Raw genomic sequence first — 22346 nt, forward strand, 5'->3', positions numbered from 1 at the left:
TCTAGATCTTAATAATCACAACCACTCCATATGAATTACAGAAGGAAGAACCATACAAGTACAACGCCGAGCCCTGGCAGCCAACCGAAGAGAATAATAGTAGCAGTACGAAGATAACTCTAGAAAAAGAAACACACTTTCAGGAGTCGAGAGTGAAGAGGTGCATTCCTGTCCTGAAAAGTGTGAAAACTAAACCATTGTTGAGACATTAGTCTCCAAGAGAAGCTGTATGGCTGTGATGAATCTGACAAACGGTTTTCACAAAGAATTCACACAGGAGAAGAGGCTGTGTTGCTGCAATGAATGTAGCAAGCAGTAAACTGTCAGGTGAAGAAGGAAGAAATGTAATTCTCCCAACTACTCCAGCTTTGTTAAGTACAGTGGTGCCTTCATCTGTGAGCATAATTCGTTTTGGAAATGTGCTTGTAATCCCAAGCACTCGCATATCAATGCAAATTTCCCCATAAGAAATAATGGAAACTCAGATGATTTGTTCCACAACCCAAAAATATTCATATAAAAATGATTAACACACAATATAAAGTAAAAATACATCAAACAAATTAACCTGCACTTTACCTTTGAAAAGAATCGTGGCTGGTGTGAGGGAGAGGAGGAGGAGGAGGGTTATTGTGTAGGACGACTTTCACTCTAACTAACGGAATCAATGCTATCTGTTGGCTCACTGGAATCTCTTTTTGTGACTTTAACAGGGAACCAATCCAATGGCATTGCTTTTGCCTCCTTTTGAGGATTCCGCGGAAATGTGACATTGCATTGTCGTTAAACAGATTCATCACTCGCACTGCTACAGCCTTATTCGGGTGTTGCTTTTTTACAAAATTTTGCACATCTCCCTAATCTAGTACCGTTACTAAAGAACAGTCACTACACTTGGCCACAAAATAAGAAAATGCTTTACACGCACACACAGACACAAACACTAATACATGGTCACAATGCTATAGTAAGCAGCATATGGTCATACAGATGTCGACTATACGAGTGAGGCAAGCCAACTGAGACCGAGCATGTGAAACAATTAACCACAATCCTGAAGTGAGAGAAAGAGAACCACCATCGGTTCAGTTGTGATCACGTGACACTCGGCAAACAAACCATATACATACTACTCGTATTGCAAGACCACGCTCGTTTATCAAGTTAAAATTTATTACATTTTTGATTGTCTTGCAAAACACTTGCAAACCAAGTTACTTGCAGTCAAAGGTTTTAATGTACCTTTTGTTGTGGTGGGCTTTATTATTATAAGATCTATACCCAACCTCATCAAGGCAAACCTACTTTTATAGTTTAAAGAGAATCCAACAAAGTAATTCATACTGAGTGCTTGTCCCCTCTGATAAAATAGTGTGCACGCTCTGCCTCTGCACAGTAGGACAAAGTGGGCATTGCCCGTTCTACTAAACTTACCAGGCCCGTTAAAGCAGATATAACACGGATAACTAAGAGACTGAACTCCAGCTTGTACCAGGATCTGCCTGGACTACTTCAGGTAACACAGATGTCAATTGAATGTTGAGCTGACTCCTCTGCTGATGACCCTCTGTGGGCTTCTTGAGCCAGAATGCTAGAAATGTACTCCAGCAAGAACAAAGTTATTAAATCATGGAATGATGACTCTGATGGACAGATGAACTCGCATATGAGGACACAGTGATTTAGTATCTGGAACGAACTTGACTTCAACGTTATACATCCCCTTAAACTTTCTATTCTTTGTTTTTTTTCCCGGTTCTTCTGTGGTGGTGATCTGCACTACCACCGCCTGATCAAGGCACCATGCAGCCCTCTTGAGAGGTTTCAATGAATTTGGGTATCTCAGTGGTCCATGGGACCAACTTCATCAAATTCTTTCATGTGTAACATGAAAACTAAGAGGTTTGATTTAGCGATATATTCGTATTGGGTAGAATGTCCACTGGGGACTGGATGGACTTGTGACCTTGGAACCCCCTGCAGATTTGTTTTTTTTTTTTTTCCTCCAGCTTACCTGGAGTTTGTGTGTGTGTTTCAGTCCTCCCAGCTATCAGATCTTACCTTGTTTTGTTATTTAATATTATTGCCTAATCTTAATTGTTTTTCTTTTTTTGTAACTCTTTTTGTCACCTTGTAAAACACTCTGAGCTACATTGTTGTATGAAAATGTGTTTTATAAGTAAATAGTGTTGTTAAAGTTAAATCTGGTTACACTCATGCATTTCAAGGTATTCACTGGACACTCTCACTGAGTTCTCCCAGGGAGGGGGAACCCTCTTCAATGACTGAAAACCTCTGAAAGCAGAGGAGCCGCTCTCTGTTTGGGGAGCAAAGAACGGACGACCTCTCTTTCTCTCTGTGGATCACAAATTGACAGCCTGACTGCCCTGCCAAGCTTTGGGCCATTGGGCTGAAACTTTGATTAATCAAATAAATTCAAGAAGTGCCAGAACGAGTAAAGGGTTTGCTTCGGTTTTAGACGACGCAACAAAGGGCCAAACAGCAGCAAGCAAGCCACGAAAGCAGATTCACCAAACACCACAAAAAGGATCATGCCGTAAAAAGGAGTGCACTCCAATCCAAGAAGGATCCTCCACTTGAACCAGGAGAAGCAACAACTCCACATAAGATGTCAACTTTATAGACTATCTATCTGTACCACAATAAATTTGAACTCTAAATAGAATTTAATCAGCCAGCCTCTGTTATATTTTTGTGTGTCTACTCTGTCTGTGTCCTGTCATACACGTAATTATATTTCAATAATCTTTGTATGTATCATTAAATTGTATTCTGTGCTTCGGTTACCTTGAAACAAGTCTAGCGGCTGGTGCTCTGCCTCCTACAAGAAAGAACGGTAAGGGAAATAAAATAGGAGCCTTACTGGATTATTTGAGTAATTACCGGTACTGCAGAAGGCAAAACTGATCATAACTTAAAATTAATCTTTTTCATTTCCATCATTTATTGGCTTCCCTCTGGGTGGACCTGATCAATCACATTTTTTTCCCCTGTTCTTATTGGTGTTCCCCCTGGGTGGGTGTCTTAATGATTATTAATGATCAGTTCATACATCCCTTAGGTTCAACAGATGATGGTGATAGGGATAGTGCAAAATATTGAGAGGAAGAGATGATGGTTTCCAATGTGGTGTCAGTACACATGGACGGTATCTCTGGCCCCACTACGATGGAAATTTGGACATAATGTGTGATCCAGACTCTGAATTCATCCATGTTACTTCCCAGAGAGATCTATTACATCGTCCTGGTTAATTTTTATTAACTCTGCAATCTAATTGATTCACTCTGTTAACTAATATTCTGATGATGAATCATTCTCAACCTGTAATGTTGTGGATTTTAACCAGAGGGGCAAACGTCTGCCAGCATGATCCACAAGCTGGATCTGCTCTTCGTTTTTTTTTAACGGAATATCATTCACAGTAGAATGACTTGAGGGTTAACGTGGAGCATTAGACAATTTTCCCTCGAGGATTAACAAAGTAAATCAAATTAAAATCAATAGGAAAGTGAAAATAAATATGCATGTAGGTACAAATGTAACACAGTTCTTGTAAAACGACTCGTATAATTACTCATCCGAGCAGCGCATCCCTCGCACCTGCTTCAGGCTTGCAGCCTCCCACGTACGATGACACAGCAGTGACCACATTTCTTGAAAATAAGCTCCATTTCCCAAAACTCTATTTCATACCTGCTCATTCATCTCCTCAAACTTCTGTTCTTAACCATGTAATTTTATATCAGAACCCCAGACTTTGCCTGCAGGCACCACACCAAATCCCTCAAACACACTTGCAGTGCAACATCGCCTTACACCAGGCTGAGATCAATTCAAGATATGACTGTTAAAACCTGTTACTGCAATGAGTCATGTTACATATAAACCCAACCAAAGACCGGTTTTGTCCTGAATCCTCCTGATTCAGGCCCTTGACTCCTGGTGAGTGGCTCCTTTTTGTAGGGCGCCCAGAAGGATTCCAGGTACACAACAAGCTTCTTCCATGTGTGGTGGAAGTGCTGCCAAATAGGGCCCCGCCAATGTCCATGCGCCCCCTGGCAGTGACCCTAACAGGGTTGGCATTTTATGTTTATGACCTGTGGACCCACTGGAAACCACCGGGGCTGCCCTCAGTCAGCCTGGGGGAGAAACAATATCCTCTCCCCCTAATCAGGGCATCTGCCACACTGGTTAGTAACTGTTGTTGGTCTGGGAGGTTCCCCACTTTCATCTTATTTTTACAGAGGTGGGGTCAGCTGTTTCGGGCACCCCCAGCAATGTCCAGCCCAGCTACAGCCAGGACAGACGGCCTTAATAAATTCCAGCTCACTAACAAATAAGACGGTTATTCTTAATGAGTTTTTTTTACCTCCCGTGAATTGGATTTTTTGTGTGTGACTGTTGAATGCTGGTGAATCAAATGTGTTTTGAGAACTTTGACTGCAGGATTGTATGTATTTTAACTCCCTGAGAACTACTGGACGAGGAGGAGGAGGAGAAGCGACTGTTTGTAAGAAAAGTTTAATTTGTGTAAAAAAAAAAAAAAATTGTCATCGAACCATTATTCCCACATTGAGCTGAATATGTGCGAGATGACTTGAATTTATCCAGTTTTGCGAACCATAATATACCGCCCAGCTGAACACAATAAAGGTTTTATCAAAGAGCTCTCTAATTTCTTAGCTGGGATTATGCAACAATATGATAAGAGTACTTATTTTTGGGGATTTTAATATTCATGTCTATTGCCCTTCTGAACCGTTAATGAGAGACTTATTAAATCTTGTGGACTCTTTAAAATCTGTGACAGGCCCCACCCAACAGTATGGACATGTACATTAGAGCCCGTTTTATCACATGGTCTGCCTGTATTTAACAGTAAACCTTGTGATGCATTCTGTTCAGACCACATGCCTGTTTTATTTGAAACTAGGGGGCTCTGCCACCTGCTCAGTTCGCATTATTTTCATTTCATTCATTTTTTTTTATTTCTTGATAGTTGCCAGTAATAAAGCTGTAATGAATGAGTTATTCCCCCTCCCCAGGGGGTGCGCTCTAAGCCGTGCTGTGTGTTCTGCTTGTCGCATTGTGCGTTGATCATTTAAAAGCCTGTACAGCAGCTGTTCTTTTGTTTCGCGGGATGTTAAAGTGTCTGAGAAATCGTAAGTAGGGCGTGACATGAAAAAGTCAAAGTCTCACGGGTCTTGCTGCCTAAGGTTGTAATGTCTAGTCTCGCGTGACGCTATTTGATATAATAGATAGATATTTCCTTGTCATACTTCTAAATGATGTGCTCTGCCTCGCCACTGTTGTATTTTTGTTTACCTCTTCCACTACGGTGCAGTGTTGTTCTGCCTTTAATAATATCACAGAACCTTCCAGATTTTCCTCATCTTGCACCCTCATCCACGCTGGAAAAAATATTGCTCAATTTTGAGGAATTAGACTCCATCTCTACAATATATAAAATCATTTTACAATCCCTTCCTTTCAAAGATCCAAGAGGACACTGGGAAAATGACCTCTCAATTAATATATCAGAAAAGGAGTGGAAAGTAGCAATGCAGAGAATTCACTAAAGCTCCATATGCGCAACGCATACAATTATACAACTCAAAATTATATATCGAGCACATCTGTCTCGACTAAAACTCTCCAAAATGTTTCCAGGGCATGATCCAACCTGCGAACGCTGCAACCAAGTCCCAGCCTCACTGGGTCACATGTTCTGGGCCTGCACCAAATTAACATTATTCTGGACAAAAATTTTTAATTACCTCTCAGACAGCCTTTGGACTCACAATCCCTCCTAACCCATTAACAGCTGTGTTTGGGGTTCTTCCAGAGGGGCTTAAAGTGGAGAAAGACAAACAAATTGTGATTGCATTCACTACACTGTTGGCACGTAGACTTATTCTGATAAACTGGAAGAACCCAAACTCTCCTCTTTAAGTCAGCGGGAAACTGATGTGTTATATTATTTAAAATTGGAAAAAATCTAATACTCAGTTAGAGGATCTGTGCAGACTTTTTTCAAAACATGGCAGGATCTAATCAGTAATATTTTGAAATGAGTTTATAAAGCACAGAGAATTTATTAATTTAGGTATTTTTACAAGCCTTAAATTTTACACCGTTTGGCTTGCTCTCTCTCTCTCAAGGGTGGGGATCGATTTGTTCTTAGCATAATTCTTTTTTTTTGTAAAAACTTGATTGCTATGTATTGATTGTAATAAAATTAATAAATAAAAATTTAAAAAAAAATAATAATATCACAGGGATTAATTCAGGGACCCTCGTCTAGTTCTGATACCGAGGGGTTAACCTCACTATTTTACTCCACCTGCCAGAACATTTTGAATTGTGCTGCCCCCTTTAAATTTACACATTCTTACTCTAAAACTGAACCCTGGCTGAATGACACCACTTGTGCTATGAGACGTGAAAGCAGCAGGGGAGCTGAACGCAAATGGAAATGAGCCAAGTTACGCGTGTCTCTTGACATTTGGAGGACGAGCTGGCGTAAGTGGCGTAAGTATCAGCGAACTCTTAAAGCTGAAAAGACAACATATTTCTCTGATATTATTTTGAAAAAACCTCCAGCAATCTTGTGCTCTCTTTAGTGTTATCAGTGCTGTTCTTGATACCCCCCCCCCTTAATCTGCTTGCCTTGGTGTCCCCCAAAAAGCTGGGAAGAATTTCTCCTTTTTTGTTGAAAAAGGTTCCAAAGATTAGAGCACTCACTTTACTTCCTCCGTCGTATGAGTTCTCCATCACTGCCACTTAACCAGTTTGAGCCGGTGTCCCTTTCTTTGTTAAAGAGAATTATTGGTCGTCTGAGACCTTTGGCCTGTCCCACAGATGTCATCCCCCCTCGTCTTTTTAAAGAAATTGTTAACACTGTTGTTTTTTTGTTTTTTTTTTGTGCTGTACTCAATACCCATCATTCCTTCACCACTTGTGTGGGATTATAAAGCGGAAGGCCTCACGCTGCTGTGTCTGCTCAGCATTTCTTAACTCCTGAAACATGGCATTCCTCTCCAATCCATACCTTTGTATCCTGGGACTAAACGAACTGGCTGATGCTCTCCAGCTGGCACTTACTCTGACTTTTGAAGTTCTACAAGAATTCTCAGCATCAAAATCCAGTGAGGAGGTAAAAATCACAACACAGTCATAGCTGCCGTACAAATGTAGTCCTAAAGACCTATGCTTGTTCAGACAAGGGCTTACTTTTATTTAATTTTTTGTAATGAAGTCAACAGCAGCATCTAGCAATAAATATGGGAAAGCATGAAGTATGGGATCATTAAAAACAATTACATCTACTGCAAATTAATTTTTTTGGGAGTGGGAGAGTCGTTGAATTTGAACCCTAGGATGTGTCTGAGTCTCATGTCCTTCTGAACTTATGTTTAAAAGCGGATACTGTTATTTTGTTATTCACTATGATGCTTTTTTTTAAATATACAACACTTAAGAAAAAATGTTCTATTTTAATGTATAATCATTGTTCTATTGTAAAAGTACCAAGTTTCCTGTTGGTGTACCCAGCTGGATTATAACTTGGACCACTGTTCAACAAACCATGACAAAAACAGGAGACATGCAGAAACTCGCACATCTCTTAAAATAATAAGAATACATTTAAAAAGTCACGTACACCCTAAGCTAACAGGACTTGCTAATCAACCTAGTGGACGGGGATAAATTGTGGTCATTTAAGGTGTGAAAGAAAATTGAACTGCTTGCAAGCTATGAAGGGTTAAAAGCTGCTTTATGATAACGGTTGGTTACTCATAAAGGCGTCTGTCATAAGATAAGCTGAACGTGGGTAACTTCCTTCTTTAGGAACATGTCTGTCAGATACAGGAAAGACGACCTTTCCTTCTTTGGGACCCCTCTTGACACGTACGCAAAAAGGAAACGGTTGGCCGAACTGATGAAATGCTTAGATGCTGTTTCATAATTAAGGGGGAAGGGAAGAAAAATGAATATTAAAAGCCGATTGAAACTGGGAAACTTTGCTGTTCTGCTTTGCAAAGTATGAATCCGCGTACTCATCAGTGAATGAATAAAGACTGGTTGACTGAACTATTCCTGTCTTCCTCGGGGGTTACTTCCAGAAAGATGTCAATGTTTGTCACGTCCCGTTAGCAACTGGGCATAACCAATCATATTAAACATTTTCCGATTATGTAATGAATTCCTTCTTTTGAGTAGTGACCTAATCAATGGATTGTATAAATGATGTAGCGCAGAGGACACTCTTCTCTTTGCAAACACTTACTAATTTGTCGTCTGCTTCTTGCAAGATTTAGATGAAGAATAACGATTAACGTTTTCTCCTGCCCGTATTTTATTGCTTAAACCAGGCCATTCCAGTTTGAGTGAGGGGTGTGGGATCGTGTTTGTTCAAAATTTTCTTCCACAGAAACCAACTTTCTGATTTGCAGTTGAAGTCAGAAGTTTCCTTACACTTACACCTTTCTAACCCCTCCACAGATTTTTATACTAACAGTCTATAAATGTGGCGTAATTTAAAATGTCTACGTTGTGCATGGCAAATGTAATTTTTTCCAACAATGTTCACAGAGCTTGGAGTCTTTCACTTTTTATGGACTAGATCACAATTCCAGTGGGTCACAACTGTACATACACTTTGTTAACTGTGCTTTTAAACAGCTTGGAAAATTCCAGAAAATGATGTCAAGCCTTTAGGCCATTTAGCCTAACTGGAGTCAACATGCGGATGGATGTTAAGGCCAACCATCAAACTCACTGCGTTTTTACTTGACAGGATGGGAAAAGTCAAAAGAAATCAGCCAAGACCACAGGAAAAAAAATAAAAAAAGGATGTGGACCTCCACAAATGTGGGTCATCCTTGGCAACAATTTCCAAACACTTGAAGGTTCCATGTTCATCTGAACAGGGTGGTCCAGATCTAATTATGCAATTTTCATCACGCTATATGAATGGAGGACAAGTGTGACATTACATGGAAAAATTAGTGAATTAATTCAATGTAAGTCCATTATCGTTTATTACAAGATATTTCTAACAATTCTTTTGTCTTGTATTGTTTTCCTTCATTGAATTAAAAGTTGCATAAAAACAAACAATAATACACAAGTATAAGCACCACAGGACCACCCAGTCATCACACCACTCAGGAAGAAGACGCATTCTCTCTCCTAGAGAAGAACACACTTTGGCATGAAAATCTTTATATTTACTTGTGATGTTTACCCCTAGATATTTAAACTGTTCTGACAGAATGAATGACTCGATATCCAGTCCTTTTTGGTGAGCTTGAGAGTTCAGTGGAAAAAGCACTTTAATTCAAATTAGTTTTGAGCTTAGACGTCTTTTTAAATTCTGCTAATGTCTTACGGACTAACAGTAAATATATTTGTGGGTGTGATATATACAGTACCATATCATCTGTGTATAGAGGGATATTTTTTCTTCAGGTCCTCCTCTGATAATTCCCTTTATCTCTAATTTTCAAAGAGAGAAAGGGACAATGTTGGATCTGAAATACAATCAGTACGGTGTTGCTACATCATCGGTGCCAACTTTGATAGATGCTCTGCTGGATAAAGGTTATTGTGTAACCATGGACAATTTTTATACTTCGCCAGTGCTATTTGACATCTTGCTACAAAGAAAGAAAGACTGACGCATATGGAACAGTGCGTCTCAACCATCATGGCATGTCTGAAGAGTGTGGCAGAGCTAAATTACAGTGAGGTGAGCTAGTGTCTTGTCAAAAGGGTAAAGTGCTTCCGCTGAAATGGAAAGACAAGACAGACATTTGTACATAATACAGCTACATTCACTGGACAGGAAAAAGACAACAAGCAGGTTACGAAGTCTTGTGCTGTGGTCAACTACAATAGCACAATGGCCGGCGTATTTCATGTGGATCAAAACTGACTTTCTATCTCTTTATGCAGAGGCAACAAAAATATATTTCGGCATCTAGTGGAACATTCATTTTATACAAACAAAAAATGGGCAAAACTGTATCTCAAGCAAACTACATGTCAGCTTGTAGAGCAAATTATTGCCACACATCCACTGTCCACACTAGTGCTAAAGAAATGCAGTCAACCAGGCACATCGTGGATCAATCCGGAGCATCTAATTGGTAGCCGTTTTATTGATTATATACCTTCAACAGAAAAAAAAAACCAGAATCAATCTCTTACCTGTGCAGTACGCTGTTCAAAAACTGATAAATCTGGAAAGAAAATATGAAAAGAAACGCACTGTGGATTGTGTCTTTCACCTTGCATTAAGATTTACCACACGGAGGTCTCATTTTGAGATTGTATACTGTTTTGGCATCATTAGTAGTATTAGTATTGCTGTTATTATTGTTCATTTCATATTTTTTTTTATTCAAGATTACTATTTGTATCAATATACAAAAGACCAGGGGCCTCATGTATAAGCGGTGCGTACACACAGAAATGTTGCGTAAGATTGTTTCCACGTTCAAATTGCGATGTATAAAACCTACACTTGGCGTAAAGCCACGCACTTTTCCACGGTACCTCATGCCTTGTCGTACGCAAGTTCTCCGCTCGGTTTTGCAGACTGGCGGCACCCAGCGTCAAAGCAGTGCTACTGTTCTTGTGTGGTTACTCTTTATTTTCCCGACGCAGCTTTATAAATACACTGAAACTAACCGCATATTATTTATTATTGTAACGCATCTGATTGTAATTAACTTGTAACAATGGCCCAGGGAATAGCCATAGTATTCCAAACACCATAACTGCATTAGCGTTGTTACTCTCACTGCACCTTCTTCTTTCAGCTCCTCCCATTAGGGGTTGCCACAGCGGATCATCTTTTTCCATATTACTCTCACTGCACCACTCGGAGTATTTATATCACTGTATCTGAGTGTGAATCACAGCAGACAGCTGATCGGAAAGAGAATTATCGGTATACAGCATCAAGGACACGCTGTCTCAGCCACGGCAAAACGTTTCAAAGCCTTTCCTGTACGGACCTCGCGATTCAGAAACAGTTTCATCCCAAGAACTATAAACAATCGATCAGTCCATTAGGTGCTCCTTATAGAACTGTTTGTACTCATAAGTACAATCACCTCACTGTAAACTTGCACTACAGTTATAATATTGCACAACCTGTGCCACTTTATAAAGCAAGTATTTACATATGATGACAATATGATTTTAAGATGAAATGCAGAAAAATATGTTGATTATATTATATAGATAAAACTTAACCTTCATTTAAATAATCTGTATGGTTAATGATTAAACATGTGAGGACACGGTGCCGCAGTGCTAGGAAGTTCACAGATTGATCCTACATTGTGCTGTATTCTTTCTGGGGCTGACACGACACTGGAAGGATAGATGGATAGAATAATTAAACACGTGCTACAAAGATATTTCAATGTTCCTTAAAAGTTTTGAAGAATCGTTGTTGTAAGCTTACAGATGGCTTAACGTCTATTACAGAGCTGATTGTGTGGTGATTGGGTATTTGGAGAAAGAAAAGTAAGGTACAGGAAGTACAGGAATTGGAGGTTAGTACGTTTGAAAGAGACAGTACTGCTACAATAATTTCATCGAAGGTCGCACACAATCACGCACCGTGTTCCCATGTTTAATAACATGCTTTAACTCCTATTATCATGAAAAAGATAACACGTATAGATCTCAGTATTTTAATTATTCAGAGAGCTGTAATATCACAAATGTAATGAATTCTGTGTCCTGTAAGAGAAAGAGAAAGAATGGAAGCACGTAGTGATTTCACACACATAGAGCACATAGAAGATCAAGTACAAAACAAAGCATTTAACGTGCTACTTTAGTTACGATGGGATTTGAGAAACTAATAAATTAAACAATTTTAAGATGAAGTTTATGATGTTCTACTTTAATGACAAAATAAACTACGTGATTAAAGTGGAAATTTCAAGATTGAAGTTAACATTTCGTGCTTTTTTCCCCACTGTGTGCCTTTTTTTTTTCTCTGTACCCTAATAAGCTTTCATATGACACTCAGATGGTGGGCTACGTCTCGCCTTTTCACGGCGACTTTGATACGTGACAACTTCTTTTTTATGTCAGGCACTGTGCGACTTTGTGAACTTGAGCTTTCAAGTTTCTCCAACACGCTATGTCACTCGATCAACTTCCTTTTGTTGATTATACCACGGTTTAAACCAACAAATAGTATGTCTTCCTTTGCATCCACTTGTTATTCGCTGAAATTCTTATATTTTCCCTCTTGGTTTTGACATTTCACAGAATGCTAAGCTTAAGGGCTATTTATATTGATTTGCATATTCAAAAAGACGTAATTCTGGAAGGAGACGGGGCAGGACAGAAGGCGCATGCACGTGCGTTACTTTTCACACAGATCGGGATTTATGGAGCGGAAGAACGCAGAAGTGGTCAAACGAAAAGATTTATGCATCTGGATTTTTCTGTGCGTAAGCACATTTCAGCTTTTGTGCTTACGTCATGTTATATAGTGCGAATTCTACGCACGGCATTATGCATGAGGCCCCAAGGTAACCAGTTCCAGCTACAGCAGGTGGAGCTGCTTGATGCTGGTGCCCACCACGAGGCTGCAGATGCCAGAAACACTGGCTGGAGCCAATGGCCTACACAGTTGCTCATTTTGATTTACACTCAGGATAATGTGCAGACTTACTTGCTCATATTTGTTCGCGCCAACACCAGCCAGTGGTGGCCTGAGTACTAGTGTGTGCCCCTCCTCTTGTCCTTTCTTTCCATTGAGGCTCAAGGAGCCTATTAGGACTTGGATGAGCAAGTAAACACACACATACACAGAGCCCATAGTTCATTCAGCATGTAATATGATTTGAAGACGGGGTTCTTTATTAATGAATGAAAAGCACAGGCAGCTTTTCAATTAAAAGCTCGATCCCAACTTGAACACGCTTTACACTCATTAAGTACTCTAAATTTCTAAACTATTTAACAATATTTTATCAAAACACTCATGTTTTGGACGTTTTGAGTATACAACCTGATACCTGACATGTGGATTATGTGACAGGAGTATCTTTAGACTTTTTCCGTTCATACTTCAGTATTATTTGCGGCACTTCAGCTTTGGCCCCCTTGAAGCAACTTGTCGTTATAGTTCTCCAGGACTACGAGATTCATTTTTTCCCAGCCAACACTAAAAAAAAAGGAATATGATGTAATAATTAGATAAGCAAATAAACAAATATCATTTTTAAAGTGGAGTATTCCTTTAAAATTAAATTAAAACTCACTGTAGATTTGTGGGCATTTATCATAAATTCCTGTTTAATACATAAAATAACCCAGCATGGTATTTTTAATGAAATTCATCAATACTCGGTAGACAAGAAATGCCCCTAAACAACCTTATCCTATTAGCCTTGTGTAACATGCGCACCCCACAATACTCACCACTGGGAACCTCCACAGTGACAGGCTACACCCCTCGGGGGCTACGGCTTAAAGTCATTCACCTTTCCATTGGCTTCATCCAGTTTTCTACCACTGTGAATAAAATGCCATCCTACCCTAGCAGGAAAGTGTCCTGTAAAGCATCAGTGACTGCTAATGTCAGTAAACATGAGGGTGTTTCAGTAAGAGAAGGAAATAATTAAATAAACAAATAAATAAATAAACCGGTATATGTTTATTCAACAGAGAAATCAGACATATGAAAACCAAGGGATTAAACAAATAAAATCAAACAACCTGAAAATTACCATCAATGTCCATACAGCAACCTTTGCATCAGGTGGTTTACCTTAAGATACAGAATGTGCAGTCTTTTCATGTGAAGCTGGTTGAGATGCTTGTGAATGCTGGAACTCCAATTACAAGTGGCAGGTTTAACAACAATGTCAAGTTCAGCTTGCTCAAATGTTTTCCTTTATATAGGACCTGGATGATGTCATTCTTTTGGAAAATTACTGGAAAACGTCTTGGCAGAGCGTCATGTAGTTTACTGAAACCAAGCATTGCATTAGCCAAAATCAGTAGTCCTGTGGCTTGTCAGTGAGACCATTCTGATCATTCAATAGAACAACTTGACAAGCGCAGACCATTCAGCCCAACAAAGCTCACCAGTCTTGTCCACCTAATTCTTCTAAAATAATATCAAGCTGAGGTTTGAAAGTCCATAAAGTTCTACTCCTACTCATATGTAGCTAATTGCAGCAAAGTTAGATGAATGGTCCCAATCGCTTATTCTGTATATTCAGATAAAAGCAAATAAGACAAAAACATGACAAAGAAAAACTATTGTTTCGGTTGACCGTATTCTATTGGGATCAAAGCTCTTTTGTATTCACTCACATCTTTATATTGACTAACTGAAAAAATGATAGTCCACCAAAATATATAGTAGCAGGGCTAGAACCGGCTACACAAGCACCACAACAGAATTGTCACATTAATTTATTTGATCGATGACAGAACCTCCCTTGTCATTGATCTTCTCAACATCATGCGAGAAAAAATCATAAGAGTTTGGAGAGAAATCTATTGAGAAGAGTGAGAGTAAAATTCTCATCACCTGTTCTCACCCAAGATCTTGGGTAGATGAACGCAACTACTGGAGTGCAAACCATACAGTGGAGAAGCAGGCCATGGGGAGATTTTTTGTAGACATATCCTGAAACAGATGTTAGATGCCTTACCCTAAAGTGGGGTAGAGCGTCTGGACCAGGTGTCTTCCCACATGCAGCAGTTTGACACGAGTTTGATTTCTAGTTCAAAGGCTGTTACCTCACTTCATTCCATTTCTTTCATCTTGTGCGTTTTCTGTTCCTGTCTGTGGTTTGCTTTTCCAAGTTACGTTTATTGTTTTAGAGCATCTTCATATATTTTTCTCCAAACCGTGTGTGTCTTTGTTTGTCAGGTGGTGGGTTTACTTTCAGGGTGCCCCCAACTTTACATTCTTTAGAATTTTTTCATATTTTCTTGTAGCTGTATGTTCTGTATGTTCTCTTGGTGTATATTTGTATCCTAGGTTTTAGCATTTTGAGTTTGGCGTTTGCCATGGTAGGTTTTTGCATATTAATATGCAATTCTCTCATTTCACCTGTTTCACTACATTTGCCAGATCTCAGATTGCATTTCTTAGTATATTTTATTGCAATGCCTCTCCATTCTTAGAACCGGACAATCACTAAAAACTGACACTTCAATTATCTAGGCTTTGTAAGTCTATTTCTCCTGGCCAAATGTAAGTAGTTTTCTGGCTTCCGTTTGTCTATGAGTAGCTATTGTTGTCCCCCAAACTGTGACTAACAACTCCTTATTTTCTATTATTTTGTCTGGATTTTGGTCCCAATGTCTTTCTTGGCCAGGTAAGCTTTCTTTCTTACAGTTTCCAGTGAATTAGCCTGGCTCTACTGTTGCATCTTTCAGTATATTATCCTTCAGTCATGAGTACCTCAAACCCCGCAAGAAGGTGTGTGACTGTTTCTAGCTCCATTTGGCAGAAGAATCAACTTTTCAGTCACACAATTTATTTCCATTGATGCCCTAAAACACCTAATTCACAAGCTGCTGTTTCTCTCGTGTGTGAATTCTTTGGTGCTTCTTCAGATTGCTCTTCTGCGAAAACTGTTTGCCACATTCAGAACAGCAATAAGGCTTCTCTCCTGTGTGAATTCTTTGGTGGCTCCGCAGACTGGTCTTTTGTGAAAACTGCTTGCCACATTCTGAACAGCTATAAGGCTTTTCTCCAGTGTGAATTGTTCGGTGTCTCTGAAGAAAGATTTTTTGCGAAAACTGCTTGCCACATTCAGAACAGCAATAAGGTTTCTCTCCCGTGTGAATTCTTTTGTGTTTTGAGAAAGCACTCTTGCTTGATAATTGTTTGCCACATTCAGAACAGCAGTGAGGTTTGTCTCCTGTATGAAGTTTAAAAGATAAATAAATAAGTAAATACATACATACAGAAAGAAAGACTCTCCATCCACTTCCCTATTATTCACATTAAGTCACACCATTAAATAAATGCTGGATGAAATTAGGAACAATCTTTAATAAGCATAAAAAAAACTAACAGGTTGCAAAAGAAAAGCCATTCAACTTGATAATTTCCCCTTCTGTTTAACACGACTCACTACATGAGCATAATCACTGGACACAAGAAGATGAAATAAGTAAATTAAGCAGATTATATGTGAGAGACCCAGTTGACATAATATTGTGTTACATTTTGTTAAATACATTACAGAACTGCATCATCATTTTGTCCTCATACTCTAAAATATTATTCAAAATTGTATCTTGTTTTTATCTTATTGAATTAACAGAGGTGAAAAGTGATCATCTTCAGTTTCATTTATAAAATTGAGCACCATGCCAAACTTGTGAAATGCACCTTTCATGATCAGAATGTGCCTTGAACTTTCCGCACACTTAGACCAAAGCCAAAATGTATATCAAAATGGCTTATTTATATCATCAGACCAAAACAGAGGAATGAACAAAGTATTACATTAATGAACAATGGGAGAAAAATTTGAAGATGACAGACATTGGATTATCACAGATAACTGCATGGCCAACATGCACCGGTCAGTGATCACTACTCCAAAGACTTCTTCCTAGGGATGGTAGGAACTATGACGAATTTCTATAATTTTGTGTCTTGAGTTAATAACAAGCTAGTCCTGCTCTATTCAAATGTTAAAGATATCTTTAAGTGTAAGTGACTGGCACCTTTGGGCAGATCTGACCATAACCTGATTCATCTTACTCCCTGCCACAAGCCTGTCATTAGATCGCAACCCGTTAACACCAGGGCAGAGAGGAAGTGGCGCCTAGAGACTTAAACGGCTCTGAATGACTACTTCCAAGTGACAAACTGGGCAGTGTTGTGCAAGTCACATGGGGATGATATCGAGAAACTCAGCCATTGCATCACAGACTATATTAACTTTTGTGTCATCAGTAGAAAATGTTGCTTTCCAAATAATGAGTCCTGGATTACAAAGGAACCAAAAGGTCTCCTGAATGACAAAAAAGAGGCCACTAAAATCCGGTGACAAACAGACTCTGAAGGACACACAGTGAGGGTTGAAGAAAAAGCTGAGTGAAGGAAAGGAATCTTGACAGTAAGTAAAAATGTCACTGGGTCCTTTGACAGCTCCAGTCAGCCAAAAGATCAAGAGTATCCATTAAATAGCTAAACACATACAGTGTGTTGATAGAAGGTGCAGTGTTATAAAATAGTCTAAACACATCCTTACAATTAAAAAGTCTAAACAAATCCTTATAAATGACGCCTCTCAATCAATGCCTTTTCCCCAAAATGAACTAGTTTTTGGATTTGATAAAAGTGCCTTTTACTTAACTGCTTGGTGGAGTCCTCTCCTTTAGTGGATATGTTACTGTAGTATTCAGTTGGTGGGCAGTTTGTCATCCTTTGCACGAGCATCTTCTTACTACTTTTAAAGTACAAAAAGCTGGGAAGCAACTAAATCTGCACAAGGAAGAGTGGCAAAACTGGAAAGGGCAGTTTTATTTATTTATTTTTTACATGTGATCCCTAGGGATGTGTGAAATGTAGTTGAAGTTATTTTTTGTATGTTGTAGTAATGTGATCATAAGGGAATGGTTCCCCGTTTTTCAAAATGGTACAAATCCATAGCCTTATGGCGAGTGTAGTGGAAGTATTATATATTATATTAGTTAATTTGTCTTCTGTGGTGAATATTGGTGCCACAATTGTCTGTATTGTAAAGTTTAAAAGGGGTATTTTAAAACGTATTAAGCCAGGGTACGTCATAGTTTTGGGGAGTTCCTCAGCACTGGTTTGAAGTATATATATTTTTGGATGCTACAGAGTCATTTAATCAATGATCAGAATTTTTTCTCTCTCTTTTTTGGCAGTGTTAGACTATCTGGTTTTTACAGAGTCCTTATCAGTAACTTCTAATATTAAAAGATATATTTACTTACCGAATTCTTCTCTTTCTGAAATGACTGTTATTGTTTTGCCAGATTATCTATTGGGAGTATTTGCATCAGTCAAGAATACATCACTGTAGCAAATTATTTTTACTGATCATTACCTATTACACCTTTTCTTGTTGATCCTTTTTTCTCACCAACAAATACTGGATTGTGACTGTTCCTACAATAAAAATCTATGGCTTTATTATATAACGACGTTGTGGTTCATCTTTGTTTTGGGGCTTCTTGACAGTTCTCCAGTTACAAACTTCTACCATGGAGTGACTCATGCCTGTGTCATGTAACACAAAGCTAAAAACAGAAAACAAACTCACTCAGAATAATGAAGAATGTCTGGAATGGACTGAGCATAGCTACCGGACTCAAGCAATCCAAGACTCAGGTGCTAGAAGGGGATGTGGACGAAGTTAAACAATTTTTAATAGATTTTTTCCTGCCCCTGCCACCTTCTTCCAATGACTAGTCTCAATAACTCCTACCACATCAACTGGAGTAGACGATGACAGGTCTTCCTCCAACCATCAATGAGTGTGGACTGTCCACAAGTGAAGACCAAATGAGGAGACAATTGTGGAGGCTGCTCAAACGAAAATGAGCTGGGCTAGATGGGAGTCAGTCGTTGAGTTCTTGAAGCTAAGACTACCAACTTTGTCGTGTATTTTGTAACCTGTTCAGTCTTTCCCTAAGGTTCCAGGAAGTGCTACTGCTGTGGAAAACTGCATGAATCCAATTTTAAAGCAAGCAAGGTCCTCTTCATCTAATGACTGTTGTAACAATACTAAAATGAATTTTAGCTACGATTTTACAAAACCATATGCAAAACAATACTCTTCTGTATCTTTCATCGCCAAAATACATGATTTCCCAAAATGGTACAGTCGTAACCTGAAGCACAAATCTCCAATATCACTGGAACAATGCGTCACGCCTAAGAGGGGTAGCTACAAAGGCAGAACAAGAAGTGATTCATCTCATCTCTTCAGATACATCATGATTGCCAAATATTTTCCACTGAGACATTTTTGATTGTATGCTTTAAATTAATATGACAAGACAAAGGGGATGCACAAACCTCTGCTCCTTAAGGACAAGCTGACAGAGATGGGAGTAGACTCACACCTGATGGCATGGAGTAACTTACAGACAGACCTCAGTATGTGCGTCTCGGGAACTGCAGGTCTGACATTGTGGTCAGCAACACAGGGGACTGTACTTTCTCCGGTCCTGTTCAGCCTATATACATCAGACTTCCAATACAACTCGGAGTCCTGCCACGTGCAAAAGTTCGCTGATGACACTACTATCGTAGGCTGCATCTGGAGTGGGCAGGAGGAGGAGTATAGGAACCTAATCAAGGACTTTGTTAAATGGTGCGACTCAAACCACCTACAACTGAACACCAGCAAAACCAAGGAGCTGGTGGTGGATTTTAGGAGGACCAGGGCCCTCAACGCCCCCGTGATAATCAGAGGTGACTGTGTGCAGACCTATAAATATCTGGGAGTGCAGCTGCATGATAGATTGGACTGGACTGCCAATACTGATGCTCTGTGCAAGAGAGGACAGATCTGCAATAAGATACTGCAGATGCTCTATCAGACGGTTGTGGCGAGCACCCTATTCTATGCAGTGGTGTGCTGGGGAGGCAGCATAAAGAAGAGGGACGCCTCACGCCTGGACAAATTGGTGAGGAAGGCAGGCTCTATTGTAGGCACGGAGCTGGACATTTTGACATCTGTGGCAGAGTGACGGGCACAGAGCAGGCTTAAGCGACAGACTGCTGTCACTGTCCTGCTCCACTGACAGACTGAGGAGATCGTTCCTCCCCCACACTATGCGACTCTTCAATTCCACCTGGCGGGGTAAACGTTAACATTATACAAAGTTATTGTCTGTTATACCTGAATTTTTATCACTCTTTAATTTAATGTTTATTATTAGTATGCTGCTGCTGGAGTATGTGAATTTCCCCTTGGGATTAATAAAGTATCTATCTATCTATCTATCTATCTGTGTGTGTTTCTTTGTGCCGATCCCAAGCCCGGATAAATGGGGATGGTTAAGTCAGGAAGAGCATCCGGTGTAAAATTTTGCCAGATCAATATGCGAACAATAATACAGATTTCCATACCGGATTAGTCGAAGTCCAGGTTAACAACGACTGCCACCAATACTGTTAGCCAACAGGGTGCTGGCGGAAAGTGGGCTACCGTTGGCTGAAGAAGGAGAACAAGGTTGGAGACGTGTCCGAAGGCATTAAGAGAGAAGAAAGATAGAGAGTAGAATTGAGGATAGGAACTTTGAATATTGGCAGTATGACAGGTAAGGGGGGGAGAGAGTTAGCCGATATGATGGAGAGAAGGAAGGTTGATATATTGTGCATACAAGAGACTAAATGGAAGGGGACTAAAAACAGGTGGATCAGAGGAGGATTCAAATTGTTCTATCATGGCGAGGATGGGAGGAGAAATGGGGTAGGGGTTATTCTGAAAGAACAATATGTCAAGACTGTTTTGGAAGTGAAAAGAGTGTCAGACAGAGTAATGATTATCAAGCTGGAAACTGGCGGTGTGATGATAAATGTTATTAGTGCATATGCACTGCAAGTTGGGTGCGCAATGGATGAGAAAGAAGATTTCTGGTGATGGGTGGGTATGGTGTCAAGGAGATGAATAAAGGAGGTCAGATGGTAGTGGATTTTGCGAAAAGGATGGACATGGCCGTGGTGAATACATATTTAATGAAGAGGGAGAAACATTGCGTGACGTACAAGAGTAGAGAAAGATGCACACAGGTAGATTATATCCTATGCAGGAGGGTCAATTTGAGGGAGATGGAAGACTGTAAAGTGCTGGCAGGGGAAAGTGTAGTTAGACAGCATAGGATAGAGGTCTGTTGTTGGAGATGAAGAAGACGTGCAGGCAGAGGCAAGGATCAAATGGTGGAGGAGGTAAGACAGGCACTGGGTGGTAGTTAAAGAGTTACCAGACAGTTGGGAAACTACAGCAGAAGTAATAAGTATGACAGCAAGAAGGGTGCTTGGTGTGACATCTGGACGAGGAAGGCGGAAAATGAAATCTAGTGGTGGAATGGGGAAGTACAGGAGAGTATACAGAGGAAGAGGTTGGCGAAGAAGAAGTGGGATAGTCAGAGAGATGGAGAAAGTAGACAGAAGTACAAGGAGATAAGGTGTAAGTTGAAGAAAGAGGTGGCGAAGGCTAAAGAAAAGGAGTATGATGAGTTGTATGAGTGGTTGAACACTAAGGAGGGAGGAAAGGACCTGTGGGCTAGACAGAGGGACCGAGCTGGGAAAGATGTGCAGCAGGTTAGGGTGATAAAGGATGAAGTTGGAAACATACTCACAAGTGAGGAGAGTGTGTTGAGCAGATGGGAAGAGTACTTTGAGAGGTTGATGAATGAGAGAGAGAAGGTTAGATGATGTGGAGATAGTGAATCAGAAAGTGCAACTGAATAGCAAGGAGGAAGTAAGGACAGCTATGAAGACGATGAAGAATGGAAAGGCCGTTGGTTCAGATGACATACCTGTGGAAGCATGGAGGTGTTTAGGAGAGATGGCAGAGAGTTTTTAACCAGATTGTTTAATGGAATCTTGAAAAGTGAGACGATGCCTGAGGAGTGGAGAAGAATTGTACTGGTGCCGATATTTAAGAATAAGGGGGAGGTGCAGTACTATAGAAACTACAGGGGGATAAAATTGATAAGCCACAACATGAAGTTATGGGAAAGAGTAGTGAAAGCTCGGTGATGCTTAGTGAGCAGCAGTATGGATTGTGCCAGGAAAGAGCACCACAGATGCAATGTTTTCTCCGAGGATATTGATGGAGAAGTTTAGAGAAGGCCAGAAGGAGTTACATTGTGTCTTTGTGGACCTGGAGAAAGCGTACGACAGGGTGCCTTGATAGGAGCTGTGGTATTGTATGAGGAAGTCTGGAGTGGCAGAGTATGTAAGAGTGGTACAGGATATGTAGAAGGGAAGTGTGACTGTGGTGAGGTCTGCGGTAGAAATGACAGATGCATTCAACATGGAGGTGGATTACATCAGGGATTGGCTCTGAGCCCTTTCTTATTTGCAATATATTGATGGACAAGTTGACAGACGAGATTAGACAGGAGTCCCCATGGACTATGATGTTTGCTGATGACATTGTGATCTGTAGTGGGAGTAGGAAGCAGGTTGAGGAGACCCTGGAGAGGTGGAGATATGCTCTAGAGAGGAGAGGAATGAAGGTCAGTAGGAACAAGACAGAATACATGTGTGTGTGAGAATGGGAGGGAGGTCAGTGGAATGGTGAGGATAC

At 40.0% G+C, this 22346-nt stretch overlaps 1 protein-coding gene across 1 annotated transcript in view; it reads right to left on the reverse strand.

Moving 5' to 3' along the window:
- Positions 1 to 13708: 13708 nt before the first annotated feature.
- The window catches only part of LOC120533474 (zinc finger protein OZF-like), a 51955-nt gene continuing 43317 nt past the window's right edge, over positions 13709 to 22346 (reverse strand). Inside the window, exon 5 of the mRNA XM_039760390.1 lies at positions 13709 to 15948. Within this exon, the coding sequence (XP_039616324.1) occupies positions 15592 to 15948 (357 nt within the window). The 3' untranslated portion in view covers positions 13709 to 15591. The remainder of the gene's footprint in view (positions 15949 to 22346) is intronic.

Source organism: Polypterus senegalus, chromosome 8, assembly GCF_016835505.1.
Source record: "Polypterus senegalus isolate Bchr_013 chromosome 8, ASM1683550v1, whole genome shotgun sequence".
Lineage (NCBI taxonomy): Eukaryota > Metazoa > Chordata > Cladistia > Polypteriformes > Polypteridae > Polypterus > Polypterus senegalus.